This window comes from Pseudorca crassidens, chromosome 18 (genome assembly GCF_039906515.1).
Source record: "Pseudorca crassidens isolate mPseCra1 chromosome 18, mPseCra1.hap1, whole genome shotgun sequence".
NCBI classification, from domain to species: domain Eukaryota; kingdom Metazoa; phylum Chordata; class Mammalia; order Artiodactyla; family Delphinidae; genus Pseudorca; species Pseudorca crassidens.
In genome coordinates this window covers 80,091,470-80,118,652 of record NC_090313.1, presented here as the reverse complement: position 1 = coordinate 80,118,652, position 27,183 = coordinate 80,091,470, and the positions used below count along the sequence as shown (strand labels likewise).

The window sequence follows — 27,183 nt, the reverse complement described above, 5'->3', positions numbered from 1 at the left end:
CCCTAACCAAGTCAGTGTGAACCGGGTTTGCTCTGGAAGCTCGAGTCCAGGGGCCTCTCTCTAGGTGTCCTCTACTCCGCGTGTCCAAAAACATAGAGCAGGGGCAGCCACTCTGTGCCTGCAAGACCCGTTCTCCCGGATTCCCAGCAAAGCGGGAATACATTTCATACCAAGTTTGTATCTCCCTACACAGACCTCCCCAGGAGTACACTGCTGCTTGAGCTGCGACGCTGGAGAACCTGTGATGTGTATCTGTAACCAGATGTCGCCGGAGTCTTCCCGTCCCTTAGGACTCAGTGATTCACTGCTGTCGCCCTGCTGCACGGGGGCGGGGGGCAGTGGGGGGTTGGGGGTGGGATTTGAGTTCAAACGCTGCCCTTTCGGGAAGAAGGGAAGGGGGGTGATGGCGACTGTGGGGCAGCCCTTGCGGAGGAGGGGAGGCTCCATCCCCACGGGGCGCCTCGTCCGGAGCCCTCGGGCCTCACAGCGCCTCCATCCCCGTCTGGACCCTGCAGAGGAACGGAGCTGCCCCTCGGAGGGTCTCCAGGTTATCCCCCGGTTCGCTCTGACCCCATCACCGTCCCCTGAAGCCGATTCTCCGATCACCCGGGGCTTCTTACTGCCGGGACACCGGGAGCTGCAATCCCCACCGACGAGCAATTAGGTCTCGAAGAGAAGGGTGGGCGGGGGCTCTCCTCTGGGCGGGGCGCACGGCAGGTCGGGGCGCGGGACCGCACTGCCCACCCGGCCCAAGCGCGCCGGGCGCGCAGCCCGCTGGAGGGGCGGGGAGGGGCGGGGCGCACATTTAAGGCCGCACCGCCGCCCGAGCCGGACAGGCAGGCGCTCGGCTGCCGCAGGAGCAAGGAGCGCGCCACCGGCCTCGGACCCCGCCCGCCCCCCGGGGCCCCCGCCCGCGCCATGAGGCCGGTGCGTGCAGCCGGGGCGCGAACGCGCGGGGCGGCAGGAGAGGGCGGGCGGGCTCCGCGCGTCTCCCTCCGCTGCGCGGAGACCCAGGGCTGCCGGCGTGAAGACGCGAAGCCAGACGCGAGGCAGGGGCCGCGGGGGTCCTGATTCGCAGGCGGCGCGGGGCTGGGGACTCCACCGGTGCGCTGTGGTCCTGAAGCCGCCCCGGCCTCTTGAGGCCCAGGAGTTCAGTGGGCGCCCCCGCCGAGGAACGGCGCGCTGGCGTGTGCCTTGGGGACCAGGCACGAGGGAGACCCTGCCCTCCTGGGGGATCTTGTCTCGAGCCGGGGAAATAACTTGCCCAGCCCTGAGCGCGCCCAACCAGCCCTCCACCCCGGAGCAGAGGAGGAGAGGGCGCGGGGGACGCTGTTCGCCGGGCGGGGAGGGAGCAGATCCCGGGAGGAGGGGCCGGAGGGAGGGAGGCGCGTCTTCCCTGCAGGTCCCGCCGGGGAGGCCTCAGCTCCGCTTCGGAAAACCCACCTCGGGCCAGCACCGCACCTCTGCTTCTCTTTCAGAAAACAGAAATTTACTCTGTGGAGCTCAGCGGAACCGGAGACATTGAGAAAACGGACAAGGGGCATGACGAGAAGTACGGGGGCCTGAAAAAGAACTGCTTGGAACGCAAAACGCATCAGCCGAAAGAGGAGCTTAAGAAAGAACTCGATCTGGTCAGTTGAGCCAACCGGGTGCCCCTGAGCACTGCCCTCCCCGCTGAGAGCTCGCCCCTATAACCCACCTCCCACAGAAGAAAATTCAGTCTCAAGAATATGAAAAGCCCTGAGACTTGTTTCCTTGTTTTTTTTTAAAAAAAAAAATGGTGGGATAATATCTGCCCAGGGGTCAGGCCTCTGAAAGCTCCCTGCATTCAGGCTGTAGGCGCACCCAGGTGAGACTCACTCAGAGGGAGTCTCTGACTCCGGTCCCCACAGGCATGGACGGCCCAGACCGCTCTCCTTCCTGGTGGCTTTGCCGAGATGATACAAGCAGCCAGCTGCCACATTTTAGCTGATAAGATTGAACTATTTGAGGCAGAACCACCCCGGAGGAAAACCAAAAGCACTACACTTGCTAGGTTTCTGGGTATATTTGCCCCACGAGAAAGAATTTCAGCTGTAAGAGAGTTGGGCTTGGCTTCAGACAACCTTAGGCTCAGCTGAGGTCCAGTTCTCCGTGGCTGATCTGTGACTGGGAGCAAACTACTTAGCTTTGCTGAAGCTCCGTTTTCTTTAGGTAAAATGGGAAATAAACAATTTTTGTGGGTCTGTCAGGAGAAAAGTGAGATAAGAATGAGAGTGTTCTTAATGGAAGTGTTTTGTGGACGTGCAACCCTGTTTCTGGTAAAGCTGGCTGCCCTGGAAAAGAGCTGCCCTGGGACTGAAATGTGACACTGCATCTCAGGAATGCCAAAGGGGAAACTTCTACGTGAGTTTGAGATTATGCTAGATTGTCCCTGCACTTCACTGCAGACCTTAAAGCTGGGATTCTTTGAGCAGCTGGTAGTAGTGTGTGCTCATGTGTGCTACAGGGCCAATTGTTAAACACTCAGGAATTTGGCAAGCTGACTGGTACTGGATTAGTAGCGTGAAGTGTGACTGGGGTGAGAAATCAGTAAATGCTACAAATCGGAGCTCTTTGTTTATTTTTCCTGGAGAGCGCATTGAACAGCACACACCACTAGGCATTTGTCCATGTATCTTCTGATGACACTTAAGACCACAGCCCTGGAACTGGACTGACCTGAACTGAAATCCCAGTTTGACTGAAATTCAGTTCCCTGTTGTGAAAAATTGGAATTAAAAATGGTACCTACCTCTTAGAGTTGTTAAGAGGGTTACAGAGAAAGCAGGAGAAAGACTGAGATAGTCATTCTTATTTCCTACGTATCTCTAGCAGTTAGGAGCGAAGACATAACTAGTCTTACTTGAAATTGCTAATTATAACATGAATATATATGCATTGTATCATATGCCTGTAAATTACAATGAGAACCTCCCTTGAGATTGGAGCATTTTGTGAAGATGTATAATACAGAAAAATAATTTCCATAGTATTGGCCAAAGTGTTCCCTTGCTTCCTTGCTGAGATACATCTTTCTTTCCCTCCTTTTTCACAACCTTCTCACAAGAATCCTATAATTTGTGACTGCGTACTTGGATGCCCTTGCAACCCGACCCCTCCAGCAAGTTAGAACCCTGATGAGAACTAGAGCATCCCTGGCTTCTGAAGACGCAGGCAGACAGTGACTCAAGCCTGAGCCACCTGGTGCTGCCCTGTGCTGTTCCAGCAGAGCTCACTCCCGCACCCTGCCCTGCTCTCATCCCCAGAGCCGGGCTAGCAGGAGACGACAGTGCAGTACAGCCCCTCAAAGTCTGAGGTGCATCCATGAAACCAATGGCTCTAATCATCCTTTAACTTTTCTCTGCCCAGGACTTGGTGTACTGTGCACAGAACTGTGTCTTAATCCTTTGACTCCTCAGCAATACCACATTCAGTTGATATTGGTACAATGAACAAATGAGCAAGGCAGATCAAGCCTCTTTTGTGGGCTTCCCTGGTGGTGCAGTGGTTGAGAGTCCGCCTGCCGATGCAGGGGACACGGGTTCACGCCCCAGTCTGGGCCGTGGAGCGGCTGGGCCCGTGAGCCGTGGCCACTGAGCCTGCGCGTCCGGAGCCTGTGCTCCGCAACGGGAGAGGCCACAACAGTGAGAGGCCCACGTACCGCAAAAAAAAAAAAAAAAACCTCTTTTGTAACATGAAACTTTTTTGCATATACTTGAGAAAAGAGATGGTTCTGGTACCAGTCACAGTATAAATTTTTGTTTCAGACAATCAGAGTTCTAGAATCCTGAATGCTGGGTTTTCTAGGTGGGGTGAGGAAGACTTCGCCCTGGGTTTCCTGCCACAGAAAGAGGCTTCTAGTCCTTTAGCCCAGAGACTCTCAAAGGGAGAGGAGAGGGGGACCTTGCTCCCCAGGGAAGATTCAGCAATGTCTGGAGACATTTATGGTTATCACTTCTTAAGGGAGGGCGCTGGTGGCTAGAAGCCTCCACAACAGAGTTATTGGCCCCAAATGTCAATAACGCCAAGGTTGAGAGACTCTGCTTTAGCCTAATGATTCTGTGGCAAAATGAGCAAGTGTGCCCCCTCGGCCGGTATTTATTTGGCAGGTCTTTAATCTGGGGGCTTCTTCTCTGACAGTGAACTGAGTCTCAAGTACTGGAATAAGGAAAGGCATGCTTCTCTGTACCAGACCGCCTGCCCAGTGAGGGCTGCATGGGTAACAGTCAGGACATGAAATGGTTTGGCACTACTCACAGCCCTCCACGGATCCCACAGTTCAGGTCTGAGTTAAGTGTCCAGATCACTGGTGCCTGGACAGCAGGTGTGCTAGGATTTGCATGTGCTGGAGACCAGACTGAGGTGAAACGCATTGCTTTGCTCAGAAAAACTAAGGACAGCTGCTTTGTGGTAAATGGCAAGTTAAGTGTGAACTGTTCAGGGGTGGCCAGAAAATCCCCTGGCCAGTGACCTGTCCTGCAGCGAGGTTCTCTCCTCTCGCTGCAGTAGCCCCTGGGACAAAGGTTCCTTCTTTTCATCCCACACTCCCTGACCCCTCTGCCTTCCTCAGCGCTACTCCCAGCTTTCGTGCACTTGTCAAGGCTTAGGGTTTGAGTCTTGGAATTATCTAATTCACTCTGTTTTTCTTTTCATGGCCTTCAGGATGATCACAAACTCAGCACTGAGGAATTGGAAACAAAATACGGTACAAACATCATTACGGTAAGTCATCAGAGAACCAGTGATGGGGAGAGAATCCCAGGACTGTGCTCAGGGTTTGTGGAAAAGAATGAGTGACCTAAAGCTGCGACTCTGAGAATGCCAGCCACCCACATGCCCACCATGCGAGACAGGGCTGGTTCCCCTCGGGAGCTGGCCCGTCTGAACCACAGCCCTGGCCAAGCCCTCTGTTGAGCTGTGTGCTTGGTCACAGGCAGTTCTTTGACTGTGACCGCAGCGAAGATGTGGTGACCCCAGGAAGGTTTGGATGCTTCCTCGTTGTCATGATCAGGGGTTGCTTTTAAACCCTGTGCCCAGGACGTATTAGGGTCTTAATCAAGGCCTCCTCCGGAAAGGGACAAGGCTGCAGGGCACACCATGTGCCTCATAAAATCTCCCACCACAGAAGTAGGGCTTCCTTCTGTGAATTCAAATCTCAAATCTCAAAAGTTTTGGTGTCTTAACGTCAGGAGATCTGGGTGCACCTGTTCAAGTCAACAAGAATACCTGCAGTGTGAGGAGCAGGCAATGCCTGGGTTTCAGGAGTTCGCAGTGGGCGGGGGAGGCAGACGTGTAGGAAAGCGCTCAGCAGCCACGCTGCTCCCCGAGACGGCATGTGAGAGGCCGAAGGGCATGCTGAGGGAATGGCGGAGTCTGACAGGCGAGGCTCCCTGGGTGGTGCAGTGATTGAGTTGGGACGTAGTAACCGCTACCCACCCTCTGCAGAAACGTGACATCCAACCCAACGGGGGAGAAACGTCTGATTTCTGTTTCTTTTGGCTCTGCTTTCTCAGGGTCTCTCCAGCACCCGGGCTGCTGAGCTCCTGGCTCGGGATGGGCCCAACACCCTCACCCCCCCCAAGGAAACCCCGAAGATTATCAAGTTCCTCAAGCAGATGGTGGGGGGGTTCTCCATCCTCCTGTGGATAGGAGCCATCCTGTGCTGGATCGCATATGGGATTCAGTACTCCAACGATAAGTCCTCCTCCCTGGACAGCGTGAGGCCCTGGGGCTCCTCCTGGGTTTGGTGGTAACGGGGCGGGGAGCGGTGAGGAGTCAGCACCGTAACGCAAGGGCAGAGCACTGGGCTGGGGTCAGGGGTCCACCACTGATCAGTCACCACGTGAGTTTGAGAAAATCAGTCATTTTCCAAAGTGTAAAACAGAAATTACATCTGACATTCTGGTGTCTCAGAGGCAGTATGAGCATGAATTTTTAAGAGAGAGAGAGAAACACAAAAGTTCCTTCCTACGTGGAGAAAAAGGATCCCTATCCACGTGAAGTGCTTTTGGGCTTTCTCTCCTCAAAGCTATTCTCTCCCTTTGCTGTGGAGAGCTTCTGTGCCTGCTGATAACGGAGGACTGAAACACAAAACTGTATTGGCCGACACGATGCTGAGAGAAGGAAGCCAGATGAGAAAGGCCGCATACTGCACGATTCCATTGATGTGAAATGTTCAGAGCAGACCCGCCCTGGATTCAGAAAGCAGACCCATCGGGCTGCCAGGGCTGGGCTGGAGTGGGGAGTGATGGCCAGTGGGCTCAAGGGAACTTACTGGGACGACGGATTGTGGTGACTGTTGCACACTGTGTACCTTATTAACGATCACTTAGTTATATACTTCAAGTGTGTAAATTGTGTGCCTGCAGTTTACACCAGGACACTACTGCCACGTCTCTCACTGGCCATGGAGCACCCTGGCCCTAGGCTCTGGCTCATTCCTGATGCTTGTTTTTCTGATCGATGCCTGTCCCCCTCTCCCAGGTGTACCTGGGCTCCGTGCTTGCCCTGGTGGTTATTTTAACCGGGGTGTTTGCCTATTACCAAGAGGCGAAAAGCACCAACATCATGGCCAGCTTCCGCCAGATGATTCCACAGGTGGGTGAGGCAGCCACTGTGGTGTCTGCGAGACTTGAGATGAGCGAGCATCAGGCTGGGGGAGTGGAAGAGCTTGGAGGCCTGGGCTCCCTCCCTGCTGCCTGCAAAGTGACCTAATCTCTGTGGAGCCCCTGTTTCCTCCCCGGGTTTTGAGATGATCAGCAAGATAAAATGGAGAAAAGCGCTTAGTCGAGAGCAAAGTAGGACAGGGACATGAGGTGTTGCACAACATCTCCTGTGGTTTCTCCTCAGCGCTGGTGAGCTGTTTAGACAAAAGCAGTCCAGGGGGTTCCGAGCGGGAACCAAGGAGGCCGACCTGGGATTCTTTAAGTGTCACCCTCTTTGCTGCCATTTCTCAGCCTCCCCACATGTGCTCTCAGTATGGGAGGCCCCCCCATCCCTCCGCCCACAGGAACCCAGGAGGGGTCCTCTAGGGAGACCGTGCACTGCTGTCAGCATGGCAGGAAAACCGCACCCTCGCTGGTCTGCAGAGCTGCTGGACAGAGGGGACTCTGGGTGGGATCTTCTGTGCTAGGAAGTGGAGACCCTTCTCTCGCGCCATTAAAGGTTTCCCGACCTGAACAAGATTGTTAAACCCTTTGGTTCAACCTTCAGGAGTCTTCCTGGACCTCCCAGCAGGATCATTCATCCTTAATGGTCTCCCTTCCTGCCAGGCTCAGGGCTGTCGCTTTGCTGTACCCTCCCATGGCAGAATTTTCTGGGTCAAAGAATATCTCCATGAGCTCCTTCTCAAGAAACAATAGTTCTTAGGGTCTTCAGGCCCCAAGTAAAAGTCTTTGTTTCATTTTCTGCTATTCTGACAGCTGTGGGTCCTAGTGCCTCCCTTCCTGAGGTCTGGAGAGGGTGCAGGACTGCCATCGTCATTCCAGGAGGGACTCTGAGGCCTGGGTCATGATTTTCTTTCGCAGCAAGCTCTTGTCGTTCGAGATTCAGAGAAGAAGACAGTTCCTGCAGACCAGCTGGTGGTGGGGGATATAGTGGAGATTAAAGGAGGAGACCAGATCCCCGCGGACATCAGGCTGCTGTCTGCTCAGGGGTGTAAGGTGAGCGTCACAGGCGCCCCAAGGATCGTGCTCATGACCAGCTGGCTTGCTGTGGTCTTTCCAGGTCTCGGCGTAGCTGGGGAAGGGACAAGGTGCCTGACCCTGAACTGGTTTCAAAACTTCTAGGTAGACAACTCATCTCTCACTGGGGAGTCTGAGCCCCAGCCCCGCTCCTCTGAGTTTACCCATGACAACCCCCTGGAGACAAAGAATATCAGCTTCTTCTCCACAACCTGTCTGGAAGGTAAGTCCAGCTGCTTGCAGGACCGCATGTTCCACTCATAGCGCTTCTCCGTCTTCAGGCTTTGTTTTCCTCTCTTTACCATCACTTGCTGCAAAGCTTCTCCAAGAGAAAACGTGGAATTGAAGAACCTAGAGAGCTGGTGTTTGGCCTTAGTAATGTCATGTGCTGACTGGCCACGTAAGCCACCAAAGAGAGGTCCGTGAGGCTGTGGTCCCTCCTAGCTGAGGACCCCTAGAATAAAATGTCTGCTCCACCTGCAGGCACAGCGACTGGCATGGTCATCAACACGGGTGACCGCACCGTCATTGGGCAGATCGCCTCGCTGGCTTCGGGAGTCCAGAACTCGAAGACGCCCATTGGCATCGAGATCGAGCACTTTGTTCACATTGTGGCAGGAGTGGCAGTCTCCATCGGCGTCCTTTTCTTCATCATCGCAGTGTCCATGAAGTATTATGTCCTGGACTCCATCATCTTCCTCATTGGCATCATTGTGGCCAACGTGCCTGAGGGTCTCCTGGCCACTGTCACTGTGAGTCTGCACTACTAGTGGTCGTACGCTGACCCTGCTAACATGCCATTCTGCTGTGCTGGGTGAGCGCCCACCACGGCTGAGTCTGCTCCGTCCGGGGCAACCGTGGTACATTCTGAACAGACTGTTTCTTAGAGGGACAAAAAGAATTGTGATTTGTTAATATTTGAATGCAATGTCCTTGAAAACTTATATTTTCATTTTCAGGAGATCTGTCTGCAAATCCCTTAAGATCTAGATAAGACAGCCTTGAACCACCATTTATGGATTTTCTAGAAGCCAGATACCTCCCCCCACATTTCCACTGTTCTCAAAAGGAAAACAAACCAACAAACTCCTTTGGCAGTTTCTACAGCTGAGGGACTTGAGCACACTTTTTACCTCGCTTCTCTTCCCTCTCAGACTCCCACGGACACACACAAATGCTTCTGTGTGTTCCTGCAGAGCAGTTCAGCCCCTTCCTGTGCTTACGTCCAGGTTCAGCTTTGGTTCTCCCTGCTTAGCTCACCCTTGAACAAGGCCCTTCTCTGCGGTGCGGGCCCCACAGGCAGGGAAGAGGGCCTCGTATCTTCAGTCCTGTGTGAAGATGGCCTGGCGCCATCCTGAGCAAAGACAGAAGTTTTTGATTCCAGGTCTCCTCTGACTCCAGCAGAGAGTAATTTGACAGAATTGGAGGCAAACAGAACCCTTTGAGATCTGCAGGGTTCAGAGAGAGCGAAGAATGTTTAAATATGGAGCTCTTAAAGTGAAACAAATGCTTCTTGATTCCCCAAAGCAGCAAGGCAGCCCTTTGGGACAAGCCCTTTGGCAAGCAGCGGTGGAAGTCCGTCTTACGCGTTCTTGCTTGTGAATGACAGCCAAGGCCCCCTTTGTAATTACACATGACTTGCCTGGCTCTGCGACCTGTGGGCGCCTTAGGATCATTTTCCTGAAGGGGCAAAGGGACAACAGAGTGTTCCACATTCAATAGAAGGAAGGGCTGTGGCACGTCCACGTATAGGGCTTTGCGGGCTTTACGGGCTTTCTCGGTCACTGGGGCCGATGCGGCTTTACTGCATCTACAACCATACCTGACACCAGTCCAGCTCTACCTGTTTCTGCATTATTGAACCCGAGTTCAAAAGGGTGGCTTTTCTCCAAGCTTCTCCCTCTCTGCTCCGTCTAGGTGGCTCTGTCACTGACAGCAAAACGCATGGCCAAAAAGAACTGCCTGGTGAAGGGCCTGGAGGCAGTGGAGACCCTTGGTTCCACCTCCATCATCTGCTCAGACAAGACGGGGACCCTCACCCAGAACAGGATGACCGTGGCCCATCTGTGGTTCGACAGCCAGGTCTTCGTGGCGGACACTAGCGAAGACCATTCGAGTGAGTCTTCGGGCGCGTCCAGCCTGGCCCTGCACTGCGGACTCCTGCAGCCTTGGGGTGAATAGTGCTGTTCGTGGGTGCGAGCCCAGCACCCTTGGCATCCCCTGTTCTTCTTTCCAGATCAAGTCTTTGATCAAAGCTCTGCAACCTGGGCCTCCCTGTCAAAGATCATAACGCTGTGTAACCGCGCTGAGTTCAGACCAGGACAGGAGAGCGTCCCCATCATGAAGGTGAAGGCCCTGCCCACGGTCTCAGTTACAGGCAGAGCCACGTCACTTTCTTGTTCTGATTTGGTGCTTGACTTAATCTCTCCAGCTGAGTAGGTTTATGCTGTAAGAGCAAGTCTAATCACAAGACCTGTAGAAAACTTTTTTCGCTGTAACTAGCTTCGAGAAATCTAAAAGTTCTCAGAATATTCACTTGGGCCTTTTGAAAATTCTGTCTCTTTCCAGAAAATGAATGTGCCTTTAAGTTACTTTCCTAACTTCTTTATCAGCTAAGAAGATATAATCAAAGGTTACTTATTACATAAATGCCATTCACTGATGTTTAACATGTAACCGGCTGGAAATAGAAGGAGGGGTCTTAGAGCGTATTCCTCTGGGCTGCCTGGAGCTCTTGTATAATTGCAATATATGAAACTTCTCTCTCTCCTCCCCTCCTTTCCTCCCTCTCCCTCTCAGGAGTCACTGAATCTGTGTCCGGGCTTTCCTGTTTGCCATCTGTTTCCTTCATTGACTCTTACTTATATTTTTTGTTTGCTTTTCTTTATCAGCCAGCTCATTAATTCTCCTTTTGGCCAATCACTTCTCTGTATCTTTCAAGTCCTTATCTCCAGTTCTAATTTCTCACCCAAATTCCATGCATCTCCAGCTCACTGTGTGTGTTTCCACTTGGAGGTTTTGCAGGCTAGACACTCAACATACTATACTTGTCGCCTTCCACCTGTACCCACACTTGCTCCAAGTTAATATCTTATCCCAAATTTTCTATTTTTCTATGCTGCAACCATTTTACTTGTCATCCTTTTGGAAGTCATCTTTAACTTACTCCTTCCCAAATATCTAGTGAGTCAACAAGGCCTGTTACTCTTGTTTCAGAACATCCAGCTTTACATTTCTGTTGTCACTAATACCTTGCGTCGGAACAATTGTACCAACCTCTTAACTGGCCTCCACGATTCTGGTTTATCCCTCCCCTGTCTTTCTTGCATGCCACTAATTTTCCTTAAATACTTCATTAGTTAGATGGACTACTTCATCTGACTTTGCTCAAAAACTTTCCATGCTTCTCTATTTTCTGCTTCTCGAGTGTAGGCCTCAGTGCTTGCCTTTTGGGATTCTTTACATCTGCCACATTCTCCGTGTCCACCTGTGCTTCAGCACTCACGATAGAGTTTCCCCACCACGTGCCTTCCTTCACGGCTTTCTGGTTTCTAGAAGGCTTTCTTCTGCTCCTCTCTCTGTAGGTAACCCACCTGTCTTTCTTTCTCTTTTTTTTTTTTTTTTTGCGGCTTGCAGGATCTTAGTTCCCCGACCAGGGATTGAACCCGGGCCCTGGCAGTGAAAGCGCGGAGTCCTAACCACTGGACCGCCAGGGAACTCTCCCCACCTGTCTTTCAAGATCTAGTTCATAACTGCTTTTTTCATGAAAACTTCCTGCTCTCAGAGCTCTCACTTTTCTGAACTCCCCTAATGCCAGCAGGTGGCGCCCTGCAGTTAACAGTCCTAAGTCAGTCACCAATTGTGCGGTAACTGTTTTCTCTCTCCAGGAGATAGTAAGCTTAGGTTACGTGTTGGTTCGTTGCAATTGATCAGAGAAGAACCAGATTATGTGCTGCAACTATTTATCTCTTGATTCGCAGAGAGCTGTGGTTGGAGATGCCTCAGAAACTGCTCTTTTGAAATTCTCAGAGGTCATTTTGGGTAACGTGATGGAAATTAGAAAAAGAAACCGCAAAGTAGCTGAAATACCTTTTAACTCAACCAACAAATTTCAGGTGAGTTTTTCGTCACAACTAAATCTTTATCATCACTAGAACAGCATTTCCACCTGTGTAAGTATCCTTTGGTTAATATGTATTGTGAATGACACTTGACTTCAAAAACAGTCCTCAGAGATGCAGGGCCTGGACGTCTGGTAAACCCATAACAGGTTTCCCTGAAGTAAGTATAGAAAAAGAACGGTGAAGGTCCTGCCGTTCCCACGCGTGATCTATCTGTGTGACGTACACACTCACACGCACACAGACGCAACAGCACCCGCACTGGGTAACTCCGGCCAAGGAGGGGCAGCGGCCACATCCCAAAGGACGAGAGAAGGGTGGGGCATGGGGAGAAGCAGCGCTGCCCCTCGTCTGTGTCAGGCACTTTACGTGCTTTGTCTCATTTAATCCTCATTATAAGCCTGTGACGTAGGACCAAGTAACCCCAACTGAAGGGTGAGGAAACAGGCCTTAGAAAGCGCTGAGGTGACAGAGTCACACAAGCATCTAAGTGGCACAAGCACTTTTCACACCTCTGACTCCTGAGTCTATGCTTTTTCTACCACAGCACAGAGTCTGGGCAGTTCAGTTCAGGCCATGTTGGTAAGCCTTGCCCTTTGTGAAGACCAGTGAGCGCCAGCCACACTGCTCTCCCGTTCTGCCCCCCAGGCAGTACAGAGGGATCTCCTCTCCCCCGTGGCTCAGGAAGAGAATGGTGATCCTTGCCTAGTTGTCACCCCTCATGCCAGGGGTGCCCAGCAGTCATGTTAGGACAAAGGACAGTTTCTAGCCCAAGGTGCTGGCACAGGTGGGATTCCCTGTAGACTCCAAAGCTGAGAGTGGGGCATCGTGACTTGGTCTTTGCATAACAGTAAATTATGTAAATAGGATAACCATGTTTGTGTACAAGTTTCTGGTGATAACCCACACATTTTCTTTTTTTTTTTAAATTAATTTATTTATTTTTGGCTGCGTTGGGTCTTCGTTGCTGTGCACAGGCTTTCTCCAGTTGCGGCGAGCGGGGGCTACTCTTCATTGTGGTGCGTGGGCTTCTCATTGCAGTGGCTTCTCTTGTTGTGGAGCTCAGGCTCTAGGCACGCAGGCTCACGGGCTCTGGAGCGCAGGCTCAGTAGTTGTGGTGCACGGGCTTAGTTGCTCTGCAGCGTGTGAGGTCTTCCCGGACCAGGGCTTGAACCCGTGTCCCCTGCATTGGCAGGTGGATTGTTAACCACTGCACCACCGGGAAGTCCCACCCACCCACACATTTTCTTTGGAAGGAATTTAGGACTGGAAAATAACTGTGGCGCAAACATCTTTGTGGATGATTGAACAGTAAAAAATCATGGTTAGCAAAACAGACAACTAACAATGTATGATGTAAAATGTAGAGGAAATCAGATTTCTGTTCAAAAATGTAGTGAAAATAGAATGAGTAGCAATTCTAAAATAATGATTGTAACAATAGCTATCATGTGCTAATTTCCACACTTCTCACAACAATTCTGTTAGACAGTAGAGAAGGAGGAAACAGGACATAGCCAGCCAGGGACAGAGCCAGGACTCAGGCAGACCCAGGGGACCATGCTCTTAGGACTAGGCAGGATGGCCTTCCGACCATGAACGAGACTCAGAGTCCCCCCGGGGCTCTGTCTCCTCCAGGGAAGGCTTCCTCGTCGTGTGAGATGTGAGGAAAAGCGGGTTCTGTGAGGCCTCGTGTACGGAATGTTGAGGGTTGGTCTAGAAAGGAGAGGGTCCTTCAGAAGAGGCCAAAGAGCCTCTGGGATGCTATTAGTGCCATTTTATATCCACACACGAGCAACACTCAGCACTAAGCAAGGTGGTTGGGTGTCATGACCTTGGAGGGTCTCTGGGGCCTCGTTCAACCCAAGGAAACAAAGTGGACAGTCTTAGAATAGCAGTTCCCCAAACTGAGACTGGTCCATTAAAATATTTTCCATAGTTTATGGCAAATTGAAAAATTAGGACAATATTTTATAATATTTTATATAGAGATGAAAGTATTGAATTTAGAAGATTATCCTTTATGTCCTGCATGGTTAGGGCAGGGACTCTGGGGCCTGCTGGCCAGAATTCAGGTCCCACCTCAGCCCCCTGCTAGCGGTCACTGAACTCTCTGCACCTCAGATTCCTCCCTTATAAAAGGCAGTAATAATGGTACCCATGGCCATAGTTTTGAGAATTAAATGAGTCCATTTAATTTCTGGGCACTCAGAACAGTATACACAATAAAAGTATTTATTATTTCTACTTTAAGTGTTAAAATGCCCTACCTTTCAGAAAATGATAGTGACAGTAGGTGGAGGTTTTTGGTTCGGTTAGTTGGTTTTTTTAATGTCGCTACTTGGCAATGTGAAAAAAGCTGCAACCTTGCGTTTGCCCTCCATGGTTTTTTTTTTTTGTACTCATCTCTGATATCCAAAAGTCTATAAACTACTGGTTTAGAATCAACTGGTAGACCCAAAATGATAGAATTTTTCTTTGTAACTTACTCATTCTCTCCCAAACACTCCAGCCTCCTAAAATTCTTTCCAGGGCTTGGAAGGGTACCTGGTATAAAATAAGGTCTAGACTTAGCCACTTTATTATTGTCTATAAATTTTTCCACAGTTTTCCCGATTATCTTATTAGGGTACATCTAGAAGTAGAATTGTGAGGTCAAAGGGTAATGATGGTAAAGTTGTGATTCTTGTTACTTAGCTGTCCCCCCAGAGGCCTGAGCGTGAGAGGCTGTCCTCACAGCCCTCACGTCCTCTGTCACATCCAGGTAATGACGCTGCCCACGTGCCTGACTGAGTGCAGGACGTTTCGGGTCTGCAGGGAGGGCAGTCAAGGCAGGAGGTGAGACAAGGCAGCTCCCAGCCCTCTGACCCCACGGTCGCCCCAGGAGATCGTGTTCAAGGCAGCAGGTTTCACAGGACGACAGCGCATCGGGCCTCCCTAAAGCAGCCAGTTTCTGTTTGAGAGACAGGCTGAGTTTCCCCCTGCGAGACACCCTGATTCAAATTCAGGGTGTCCCCCTGGGCTGGGACAGAGTCTAGCTCTCTGCATATTGCTTGGGTAGAAAGGACAGAATGTGCCTGCGGAGGACACTCCTTCTTTATAAATCAAGGACCAGTAGCCAACAGAGAAAGGGGTGTTTTTAATCTTGTCGTGTTGCTCATTTAAAGATGTGTCCAGTTCAGGCCCTTAGTAGTAAAGACGGTGTCATTGCCCGATGCCACACTGAACATGCTCGACCCCTTTCCCCCGCAGCTCTCCATACACGAGACAGACGACCCCAGTGACAAGCGTTTCCTCATGGTGATGAAAGGGGCCCCCGAGCGGGTCCTGGAGAAGTGCAGCACCATCATGGTCAACGGCCAGGAGCAGCCTCTGGACAGGAGCACGGCCAAGGCCTTCCACACGGCGTACATGGAGCTGGGCGGCCTGGGGGAGCGCGTGCTGGGTGAGCAGAGCCCTGATCCCGCCCGTGAGGCCCGCGGCTCTCTGCCGGCCTCCGGCACACGAGGAGACAGGCCTGCGATGTAGCGGAGTAGCTCTGGCGTCCACTTGAGTCATAAAGGAGAAATGGTCAACGTACAAGAGACACTGTGTGATGGATAGTGTGCGGGGCGGTCCCTTCCAGATCAGGGAAATCTGGGAAGTTACCGTGGGACGGGTTGCATTTCATTCTGGACTTGGAGTGAGGGAACTTGAAGGGAGGTAGGGAGCGCACTCACGCAGAGGGAACCTCGTGGGCCAGAGCACAGCGGTGGGAACGGATGGAGTGGCACGCGCCTTGTCGAGGCTGCAGGTGGACGAGGTACCACGGTCCTGGGACACAGGGCTAGAAGGGTCGTGTGGAGGTCGGCTTGCAGCGCCCTTCTTGGCGAGGACAGGAGCAGAGTAGGTCTCAGCAGGAGGTGCTGCCCTCACTCAGGCGAAAAGGGATTTGATCCCAGGCAACGGGAACGTGAAGGTCACATACAGAGACTGTGGAGGCACAATTGGTAAGACTTAGCAGCTAATTAGAGGGGAAAAGTAAGTTTAAAAAAATGTTGAGGGGCCTTCCTGGTGGCGCAGTGATTGAGAGTCCGCCTGCCGATGCAGGGGACACGGGTTCGTGCCCCGGTCTGGGAAGATCCCACATGCCACGGAGCGGCTGGGCCCGTGAGCCATGGCCGCTGAGCCTGCGCGTCCGGAGCCTGTGCTCTGCAACGGGAGAGGCCACAGCAGTGAGAGGCCTGCGTACCGCAAAAAAGAAAAAGAAAAAAAAAATGTTGAAGCTTCCCACTGAGCAGTTAGGGAAAACGTACTGCCAGTAACTGAGAGAAGGGGGCGTTAGAGGTGGAAGGAACCTTAGAAGCACAGCCACCGTGGCAGAAGCCTGTCAGTGGCAACGTAAGGGGTATCACAGGACATGTTCTGCTGGGAGAATCGGGGGCCGTCGAAACAGCAGCTCTGAACGACAGGGTGATGGATGGGTTCAAGGTAGCAGAAGTTCATACTGACGATAAGGCTCATTAAACATCGTGAAAGCTCTTGCCAGTAGAGATGGAATCTGTGGAATGTGTGTTTCTAAAGGACATTTGCGTCTGTAAAGCAAATAAAATACATAAGTGAGTTGATAATGCTTGAGGCGCGCCCCACAGCACCAAGTAGTCTTTCAAGGCAGGATTGCTGCCCGTCTGAGTTGCTCTAGGACCCTCACGTTTGACCTTTCCCTCACATGTGATTAAAGGCTGAACATCATGCCCTTCCCCTGACGCCCCAGTTCCTTCCCCGGTTTGCGCGGGAGCACATTTTGTTTTCTCTGCCGAAAAGGGCCTTCCCACCGCCTGTCCTCCCTTCTTTCCCCAGGAAACATCCGACTCCTTGCTCAAGAGTGAGCTCACATGACCTCCTCGGTGAAGTCTTTCCTGTTCTCAGGTGGCTGAGCGTAGCCCTGCTCTGTGGTACTCACCACGCTCCGGGCTCTTCATCTCTTTGTGTCTGTCCCCCACTAAACTTCAACCTCTTGGGAAGTAAAGGCTGTCCACTTCTGGGCTTTCTGTTTCCAGAACATAACAGAGAACCTAATGGGCACAGAGTAAATTATTTTGGGATGAAACATGTCTTTCCTAAAAACAACATGTGTTATGGAACTGAAGGAATTAAACAGTTCTGGTTAAACTCTAAAGGACTGAGAGTGTATGAAAATGTTCCTTCTTTCTTTCATTCTTTTTTCTTTGTTGTTGTTCCTTCTTTCTTGTGTCATTTCTTATCCTAGTTTCATTGACTCCCAAATTTATACCCATTTCAGGTTTCTGTCATCTCTACCTGCCAGCAGACGAGTTTCCAGCAACCTATTCATTTGATGTAGACACAATGAACTTTCCTACTTCCAACTTCTGTTTTGTGGGCCTCTTATCGATGATCGACCCGCCTCGGTCCACGGTCCCTGATGCGGTCACCAAGTGCCGGAGTGCAGGGATCAAGGTGGGACTTACACATTCCTGAATTAACAAGTCCTCCATTGATGTTGGATCCCTTTCTAGGAACATTTGTCATGGGAGAGTCAGTATTTAGGTCTCTTCAACTAAATGTCATAATTCCCCTTTTTTTAGTCTCCACTTTCACTGTATTAAGATTTCAGTAACTGTCCCATAAAAGCAAAGTGATTGTGTCTGTGTGGAATAAACCACAAGAGTAACTGCAGCGAGCAGAAAGCTGTGTCCCTGTGCCATGAGGTGGTCACATCTTGCCCTAGACTGTGATAGACAGTAATAGGTTTTATTACTTAATCTCGAGGTCCAGCTTCCATACTCCATTTCCCTCATGATATAAAAGCCAAAATATGAATTCCATTACCGTGTAAATTGCAAGGCTGTGGAGCATCACGAAGCTGCCCAAGGAGACATCCTGTCAGCCCTTTCACAGATAGAGTTATGTCCGAAGGAAAGGCTGGATGTCAGAGGAGGAAATGTAAGAAGCTTAGGAGCAAGGGTAGATCTCGTGGGATCAGTGTGCCCTTCAAAGACAGCTGCTTCTTTGACCTAAAGATCAAGGACGACTCATTAGGGCAAAGCATAGTCATCCCTAGCCGTGCTGTACGGGGCCATGGTGGAGCAGGCGATGCCGAGTTGTCCCTGCTCAGGTACCTGAGCCCCTCACCGTCTACATGCCCTTCTCATTGTTTGTGTTCTAGATCATCATGGTTACTGGCGATCATCCAATCACAGCCAAAGCTATTGCCAAGAGTGTAGGTATCATTTCCGCCAACAGTGAGACAGTGGAAGACATTGCAAAACGCCTCAACGTTGCTGTGGCACAGGTTAACAAGCGGTGAGCTCGGAACCCACCCAGCAGAACTCAGGTTCTTAGCCACGGGGCCCTGTTGCCTGTAAAGAGCCATGCTGTGGGTGCAAACCCCCTTCCTGCCAGACATCCTCTCAGGGTTATGCGAGGCTGCTTTACTCTATAATGTATGTATCCATTCCTTCCTCAAAATTGGATTGAGCACCGGACATGTGCCAGGCATGGTACTGGTGCCATGAGGGTTACCTGTATGCATGTCTTGTATGAAATTTCAACCCAATGAAGCAGATCTGAAAACTTAAGTGCCTAACTTAGCGTGAAGAAACTGAAGCAAAGACTTTACAGGAAATTACCAGCCATTGATGCAGTTGTGTAATCAAGAATATTGAGAACACTTTGCATTCCATGTGCCCTCCCAGTCTGCATCTTGCGTATTTATTCCATTGGCTTCATAATGTGTAGCTATGGAAACATACTTCTCTTTACTTTTTACTTGGTAGTAAATAGAATGGAAGCTTCGTAAGGAAAGACTGGTTTTCTTGTGTCTCCTAATTCTTTAAATCATGTTCATCCTTTAGTCCAGTCATCTGTCCATTTGTTCTGTATTCTTTCAACAAATAATTGTTGAGTGCCTAGTGTCTACCAGGCACTGTGCCAGACACTGGAGCTATAGCAGAAACAGACCAGACACTCTCCCCACATTTGGGGAGCTTTCCATTGAGCCAGAGGGGAAGAAAAATAAATTAATTGTGATGTGGTAAGTTCAGTGAAGGACACACAGGGACAAAGGAGCTGGCAGTGGGAGCCTGGACTGTTGATCATTTATATGAGTCAAGGGCTCCAAAGTCTTAGTTTGAAAATTAGTGTCATTGGCTTTATTATACTTTCATGCATGTGGGGAAAAAAGGGAAAAACCAAAGAACCTCTTCTAGTTTACCCAAGCATTTATGCCTTTTAGGAACACAGAGCTGTCAGGTAGTGAATTACTACCAGGGCAATGAATTACCAGTTAAGACAACCCAACAGTTGAACGGCCTCTGGGCATAGCAGCAGTATCTGAAGTCTAAGGGTCTTCCACCGCTCTTTTGTGTCAATAGCATTCATCTATGAAGACAGGTTTGGAGCTTTTGTTTATCTGTTTTGATTTTTTAAATAGTAGGATTATACTTTTTCCTACAAGTTACCACACAGGAGAGAGGGGTGGATGCTTTGTGAACATTTTCAATTGTCCACTGTATCAACTCCAGCTTCATGATCACAGAATAACATTTTTTGCAGCTCTGGGGAGAAAGGAAACACCCTTTCTTTCTTAACTTACTTTTATTTATATATATTTTTGTTAATAAATTTTTTTATTTACTTTTTTATTTATTTATTTTTGGCTGCATTGGGTCTTCGTTACTGAGTGCGGGCTTTCTCTAGTTGTGGCGAGCAGGGGCTACTCTTTGTTGTGGTGCGTGGGCTTCTCATTGCGGTGGCTTCTCTTGTTGCAGAGCACGGGCTCTAGGGGTGCGGGCTTCAGTAGTTGTGGTGCGCAGGCTCAGTAGTTGTGGGCACAGGCTTAGTTGCTCCGCGGCATGTGGGATCTTCCCGGACCAGGGCTCGAACCCGTGTCCCCTGCACTGGCAGGTGGATTCTTAACCACTGTGCCACCAGGGAAGCCCCATATATATACATTTTCTTACCAGAATATAGGAAGACCTGTAGTTTGAGTCAAGTGCTAGAATTCCAATATTTAGCACCGATAGGAAAGAACAGACCTAAAAAAAAAGCTCAGAACTTTTAGAATGAAAAAAGCATGCAGTGTTTTGTACGAAAGGATGTTTAAGCTGAGATTAGAAGGCTGGAGTGTTCACCAAGGGAAGGGAAGTCGACGTAGCAGGACGTGTGAGGCCTTTGCACGGAGAGTCCGGGGGCTCAGAACTGAGAAGCCTAGTGGGCTGCTGGCAAGAGTCAGAAGGGACAGATGGCATGGGCTGCACCCAGCCCTGCAGACCGAGTAGGGATTCCGGGGTCTGCTCAAAGCACAGCGGAAGCCTCGGGAGAGCGTTCACAGGGGACAGCACAGTCAGATCTGCACATAGTTTCTAGAACCTCACTTTTATAGTCAGCAGTTAAAAGCTTTCCTCAAAGAGGACCTCAATAAACTTCTCTCCCTGCATAGCTCATGGCATAGCAGACACTATAAATAGGAAATGACAGTAAAGAATTGTTACCCATGTGTTTAGGCATACGCTGGATTCTAGGACCCAAAACGTACAAACAGGCAGGTTTTTTTACCCTCCTTTTACTTGTTGAGTAAAGCATTGCCCCGGGAAGTACCACCTCTCACACATTCCTGGAAGGAAATGGCTAATTGGCTTTTTCCTACTGTTGAGTGACGCAAGGAAATGCCTTATTTGTCAGCCTTGGTTCACTGTCTTGAAATGAGACCAAAGTATCCCGAGTACTCACACACCCGGTTATCCCACCAGAGGACTAGGTGTCAGGACTGTGGGTTCCAGGTAAAATCAAAGAGGTTCAGCCCACCTCCCGCCCAGAACAGTGTTTCAGCCTTGAGCCTCAGCCAGTTCCTGCTGCCCTTCTAGGGACGCTAAGGCCGCTGTGGTGACCGGCATGGAGCTAAAGGACATGAGCCCGGCGCAGCTGGACGAGCTCTTGGCCAACCACTCGGAGATCGTCTTTGCCCGGACGTCCCCCCAGCAGAAGCTGATCATTGTGGAGGGCTGTCAGAGGCAGGTGGGTGGACGCAGCACTGGGGGAACCTTCCAGGTGTGTCACCATCCCACGGGGACATGCAGCGCTGAGCGCTGGGCCCCCAGCCTCACCACCCCACATCTCCACCCGTCGGGGCTGACCCTCTGCTCACCTTGGGGCCTTGTTACAGGGAAGTTTGGCGCTATGGGGGATGTGAGTGGACGCAGAACAGAAAGCGCAAAGCCATAAGACAGCGTACCCACTGTCGCCTGCACACACACTGGGTTTTTTCCCTCCAGTTTTGTGGAGATATAATTGACGCACAGCACTGTATAAGTTTAAGGTGTGCGGCATAGCAATCTGACTTGCATATGTCATGAAATGATTATCACAGTAAGTTTAATGAACAGCTGTCTCATATAGATACAAAATTAAAGAAAAAGAAAAAAGAATTTTTTCCCGTGATGGGGACTCAGGATGAATTCTCAACAGCTTTCCTGTAATGTTGTGTGTTACATCCCCAGCACTCCTTGTAACTGGGAGTTGGTACCTTTGACCCCCTTCCTCCAATTCCACCTCCCCTCACCCCCCACCTCTGGTAACCACAAATCTGATCTCTTTTTTTATGTGTTTGTTTGTTTGTTTGTTTTTACGTATAATTGAGCTACAACACTGTTAGTTCCTGGTGTGCAACATAATGATTTGATATTTCTTTACAGTTCAAAATGATCACAGCAATTAATTCAATTACCCCGTCACCTTACAAAGATATTACGTATTGACTGTGTCTCCCACGCTGTACATGTCACCCCTGCCACTCATTTATTTTGTAACTGAAAGTGTGTCTTCATCCCCCATGCTTGTTTCACTCAACACCGCCACCCTCCCCTCTGGCAACCACCTGTTCTCTGTATCTATGACTGTTTCTGTTTTGTCATGTTTGTTCATTTGTTTTGTTTTGTAGATTACACATAAAGTAAAATCATATGCTATCTGTCTTTCTCTGACTTATGTCATGTGGAGCATAACACCCTCTAGGTCCATCCACATTGTTGCAACTGACAAGATTTCATTCCTTTTTCTTATGGCTGAGTAACAAATTTACACACCACATCCTCTTTATCCATTCACCTATTCATGGGCATTTGGGTTCCTTCCGTATCTTGACTATTGTAAATAATACTGCAATGATGACTGGGGTGCATGTATCTTATCTAATTGGTGCTTTTGTTTTCTTTAGAAAAATACCCAGAAGTGGAATTGCTGGATCCACTGGTAGTTCTATCTTTAAATTTCTGAGGAACCTCCATACTGGTTTCCATAGTGTCTGCACCAATTTACAGTCCCATCAACAGTGCACAAGTGTTCCCTTTCTTCCATATCCTTGCCAACACTTGCTATTGGTTGTATTTTTTTTTGTCTTTATTAAATTTATTACAATATTGCTTCTGTTTCATGTTTTGATTTTTTGGCCACGAGACACTTGGGATCTTACTTCCCCAACCAGGGACTGAGCCCACACCCCATGCACTGGAAGGAGAAGTCTTAACCACTGGACCGCCAGGGAAGTCCCTGGTTGTCATTTTGATAATAGCCATTCTCACAGGTGTGAGATGGTACATCATCGTGGCTTTGATTTGCATTTTCCTTATGATTAGTGGTATGGAGCATCTTTTCATGTGCCTGTTGGCCACCTGTATATCTTCTTTGGAGAAATGTCTATTCAGGTCCAGTTTTTAATTGAATTGTTTATTTTTTTAATGTCAGGTTGTATGAGCTCTTTGTATAGTTTGGATATTAACCCCTTGTTGGATATATCATTTGCAAATATCTTCTCCCATTCAGTAGGTTGCCTTTTTGTTTTGCCGATAATTGCCTTTGCTGTGCAAAAGCTTTCTGGTTTGATATAGTCCCACTTGTTCACTTTTGCTCTTGTTTCCCTTGCCTGAGAAGAGAGATCCAAAAAAATATTGCTAAGACTGATGTCAAAGGTGTACTGCCTATGTACCCTTCTAGGAGTTTTACGGTTTCATATCTTATATTCACATTTAAGTCTTTAATCCATTTTGAGTCTATTTTTGTATATGGTGTGAGAAAGTGGTCCAGTTTCATTCTTCTGCATGTAGCTGTCCAGTTTTCCCAACATCATATAGTAAAGAGGCTGTCTTTCCTCCATTGTATATTCTTGCCTCATTTGTTGTAGATTAATTGCCCACATTATTGTGGGTTTGTTTCTGGGCTCTCTGTTCTGTTCCATTGATCCATGTGTCTGTTTTCTGTGCCAGTACCATACTGTTTTGATTACTGTAGCTTTGTGGTATAGTTGAAATCAGGAAGTGTGATACCTCCAGCTTCGGTGTTGTTTCTCAAGATTGTTTCGCCTATTTGGGGTCTTTTATGGTTTCATACAAATTTTATAATTACTTATTCTACTTCTGTGAAAAATGTCATTGATATTTTGACAGAGACGGCATTGAGTCTGTAGATTGCCTTCGGTAGTATGGTCATTTTAACAATATTATTCCAATCTAGGAACACAGTGTATCTTTTTATCTGTCTGTGTCGTCTTCAGTGTCTTATAGTTTTCCGAGTACAGGTCTTCTGCCTCCTCAGTTAAATTTATTCCTAGGTATTTTATTCTTTTTGATGCAATTGTGAGTGGGATTGTTTTCTTCATTTCTCCTGAGAGTGCGTTGTTAGCGTATAGAAATGCAACAGATTTCTATTTACTAATTTTGTATTTATTAGTTCTAACAGTTTTCTGGTGGAGTCTAGGATTTTCTTTGCTTAGTCTCAGGTCATCTGCAAACAGTGACAGTTTCACTTCTTCCTTTCCAGTTTGGATTCACATTGGTTTTAATTATTCGCACACATCTTGTTTGGGGCTTGTTGCTCTTGCTTCTGGGATTTGCTGTCTTAATCTTTCCCCCCAAACCCAAAGCGGGCCTTCATTTTGCCTCTGGCTGACCTCGCGGCCTCAAGACAAAGGGAGTGGGTGGCCCCTGCCCAGGCTGCTCACTCACCTCCTCTTGGTGTCCCCACAGGGTGCTATCGTCGCTGTGACCGGGGACGGAGTTAACGACTCCCCGGCTCTAAAGAAGGCAGACATCGGGATCGCCATGGGGATAACGGGCTCTGATGCAGCCAGAAGTGCAGCCGACATGGTCTTGCTGGATGACAACTTCGCGTCCATCGTCACAGGGGTGGAGGAAGGTGAGTGGGGTCTCAAGGAGTCTTAGCGAGGGCTGGGGCCGCCTGCAAAATCAGAAGCGAGTCCTGTAAGGAGAAACGTAATGTCTTTGCCTAGGTCGCCTGATCTTTGACAACCTAAAGAAGACTATCGCGTACACCCTGACCAAGAACATCGCTGAGCTCTGCCCCTTTCTGATCTATATCATCGCTGGGCTTCCCCTGCCCATTGGCACCATCACTATCTTGTTCATCGACTTGGGCACGGACATAGTAAGTAGCCCTAAAGGGAACAGCGTCTGATAAGTTCCCCAGGTGATGGAAACTTCAGAGTCATTACCTTCAAGAGCAAGAGATGCACTAAATCAATGCTTCTCAAACCTCGACGTGATGGGGCCTGAAGTTCTGCATTTCTGACAAGCTCTTAAGTGATGCCGAGTTTGCTGGTCCACCAACCACACTTCAGAGCAAAGGACTAGAGAGATCTGTCATATGTTTGAAAATTAAAACCACTGCCCTCCATATAAGAACTTTTCAAGACATAAGTTCTTCACCATTCCGAAAAAGCATGCCATCAGTCAGTTTCAGCTCACATGCCTCCCTTTTCTTTTGAGAAGATGCAGCTGTCATCAAAGTAGTCCCTGTACTGCTGGGGGCCCAGTGGCTGAAGTGATAACCCACAGCCGCTCCTCGTTAAGTAAAAGGATCTGTGACCCCGAAGCCCCTCACCAAACACAGTAAGAAGTAGCCACGATTAACACTCCGTAAAGCTGCACGCTGACCTACAGTAACGTCACCTAAACCCTCTCCCCTTCTCGGACGAATCCCTTTAAGAAAGCTTCGTGGCAGTTATTCCCGTGGCTCTGGCTTACACAGGTGACAGGCAGCAGCAGAACTCATAGCCCTGCAAGTTGCCGCCTCCTCCCTCATCTCATAGGACAGCTGCAGGGCACCCTCCACGCTGCAGGGGGCTGGGGGTATCTTTACCTTAGTGGGGAGCTGAGGCCCCAGAGCCTGCAGTCAGATCACTTTCCAGGCCCTTGAAGTTTGCTCATTTTCTCCACTCTAGTGGTTCTTCCAGGCATCACCGGGGACCTGGTTAGAAATGCAGATTCTCTGCCCTCCAGCGGGGGAGGACCTGTGAGAGGACCACTGGTCAGTGGCGGGGCGAAGTGGGAGAGGACAGAAGGAGAGAAAAGTGCTTTATAACTAGCATTGTTTAGAACTGGAAGCACAAGGCAATGATCAGAAGCCGACTGACTCTTAAATTCTCTACAGATGACGCACCCCGAGGCCTGTACCCTGGAGAGACCAGTTCCCTAACCCCATAGTCCCTGGTTATGCAGCCGCTGTCCCCTTGTGTCATAGTGTTTCAGGGCCGGGCCTCACGGGGTCTCTCTCCCTCTAGATTCCCTCCATCGCCCTGGCTTATGAGAAAGCTGAAAGTGACATTATGAACAGGAAGCCTCGCCACAAGAAGAAGGACAGACTGGTGAACAAGCCACTTGCCGTGTACTCCTACCTGCACATTGGTGCGAGGAGGGGCCTCCCAGAGAATTCTTTTCGCCTTGTGGGGCAGGGTTGGGACGTGAGGAGGAACCCAGAGGAGAATGCGGTCGGGGCAATTCTGAAGTCATTACAGAACCTCTTCTGTTCTTTCAGGCCTCATGCAGGCCCTGGGAGCTTTTGTTGTATATTTCACCGTGTACGCACAGGAGGGCTTTCGACCCAGCACTCTCCTTAACCTCCGGGTGGAGTGGGAAAAGGGCTATGTGAACGACTTGGAAGACAGCTATGGACAAGAATGGGTAAGGGCGGGCCCTCCAGCAGTATCCTCCTGGGAAGACCGTGAGGGGACAAAGCAGGTGACAGCTTTCTCGGTTAACGGGGCTTGTGGGCCCCTTGGTCACAGCGGTTTGCCTCTTTCGGGGTTCAGCTCACCTCTCGAGTTAGGTGCCTAGAGCTCACCTTTTCACATTAGCTTTGCCATAGGTGTGTAAGAGTAACCAGCCAACATTGCCACAGTTGGGCCAAATCCATTAAGTTAGCATCTTTTCCTACTCAGCTGGTTAAAGGAAAGAAAGGTTTCTTTCCAACCACAAGGAGGTGATCCTCGCTCAGTCTTGGTAAGGGGGAGAGAGTAGAGGCTTACAGCAGTGTGCTGGTGCCTCCCTGAAGTTTCCATCCTGGCCCTCATGGACTTCTCTTTCTCTGGCCGTTGACAGACAAGCTACCAGAGGAAGTACCTAGAATGGACGGGCTACACAGCATTCTTTGTTGGCATCATGGTCCAGCAAATAGCAGATCTGATCATCAGGAAAACCCGGAGGAATTCCATCTTCCAGCAGGGTCTCTTCAGGTACGGCCGGCATCCACCCTCATGGTTCAGCCTGGGCCTTTGCTGCAGGGATGACGAGGCGTTGACTGTGCTGGGTGTGTGGGGCTGAGCCTGGGAGTTCAGAATCTGTTTGCTCTTGTGTCTTACAGAAATAAAGTCATCTGGGTGGGGATTGCCTCGCAGGTTATCATCGCGCTAATCCTCTCCTACGGCCTCGGGAGTATCGTGGCCCTGAACTTCACGATGCTCCGGTGAGATTCCCTTCAACAGTGGGGAGGGAGGAGTGAGCCCCCATCTGCTGTCACGGCCTAAATAATCACTAGGGTTCCAGAGACTCTTTCCCCTCTAGTCTTTCAAAGGAGGTAAAATGGCACCGGTTTTATATCAGTCCGAGCCTTTGACCCGCTAGTTTTTTTCAGAAGACGAGGTGGGTTTTCCATCCCTCACCATCCCATCTGTACCCTCGTCCGGCAGACCACTTCCCAGGCAGGCGTCGTTTCTAGTGGTCACGGTCCAGTGTGGTTTTACGCTGTGTGACGCAGTGGCGTCGTTCTCTCCAGTGAGGCTGGGAAGTGACCGAGAAGCTCCTCCATTGTGGGGCGGGCCCCCCTCTGGGTGCGTGGGTCTCACCTCCCTCCCTCCGCCCCCTCCCAGGCCTCAGTACTGGTTCGTGGCTGTACCACACGCTGTTCTGATCTGGGTGTACGATGAGGTGCGGAAACTGGCCATCAGACTCTACCCTGGAAGTAAGTAGTAGTATGATTTGGGGGTCTCTGTCTAGTGCAACAGACTCCCCTCAGTTTCTAGCTTACTGTTTTCTACCTCTATAGGCTGGTGGGATAAGAACATGTACTATTAA

The 27,183-nt window shown here is 49.9% G+C and overlaps 1 protein-coding gene across 1 annotated transcript; it reads left to right on the top strand.

Annotated features, from left to right (window-relative positions):
- Positions 1-918: 918 nt before the first annotated feature.
- Positions 919-27,183, top strand: ATP12A (ATPase H+/K+ transporting non-gastric alpha2 subunit). The gene is made up of 23 exons (XM_067713198.1): positions 919-923; positions 1,403-1,631; positions 4,684-4,743; positions 5,535-5,738; positions 6,505-6,618; positions 7,548-7,682; positions 7,809-7,926; positions 8,187-8,455; positions 9,621-9,819; positions 9,940-10,049; positions 11,684-11,818; positions 15,077-15,269; positions 17,106-17,281; positions 17,991-18,127; positions 20,689-20,839; positions 23,842-24,010; positions 24,105-24,259; positions 25,395-25,518; positions 25,649-25,794; positions 26,212-26,345; positions 26,474-26,575; positions 26,979-27,070; positions 27,155-27,183. Exons 1-23 carry the CDS (start codon positions 919-921, stop codon positions 27,181-27,183), a joined length of 3,186 nt encoding a protein of 1,061 aa, XP_067569299.1.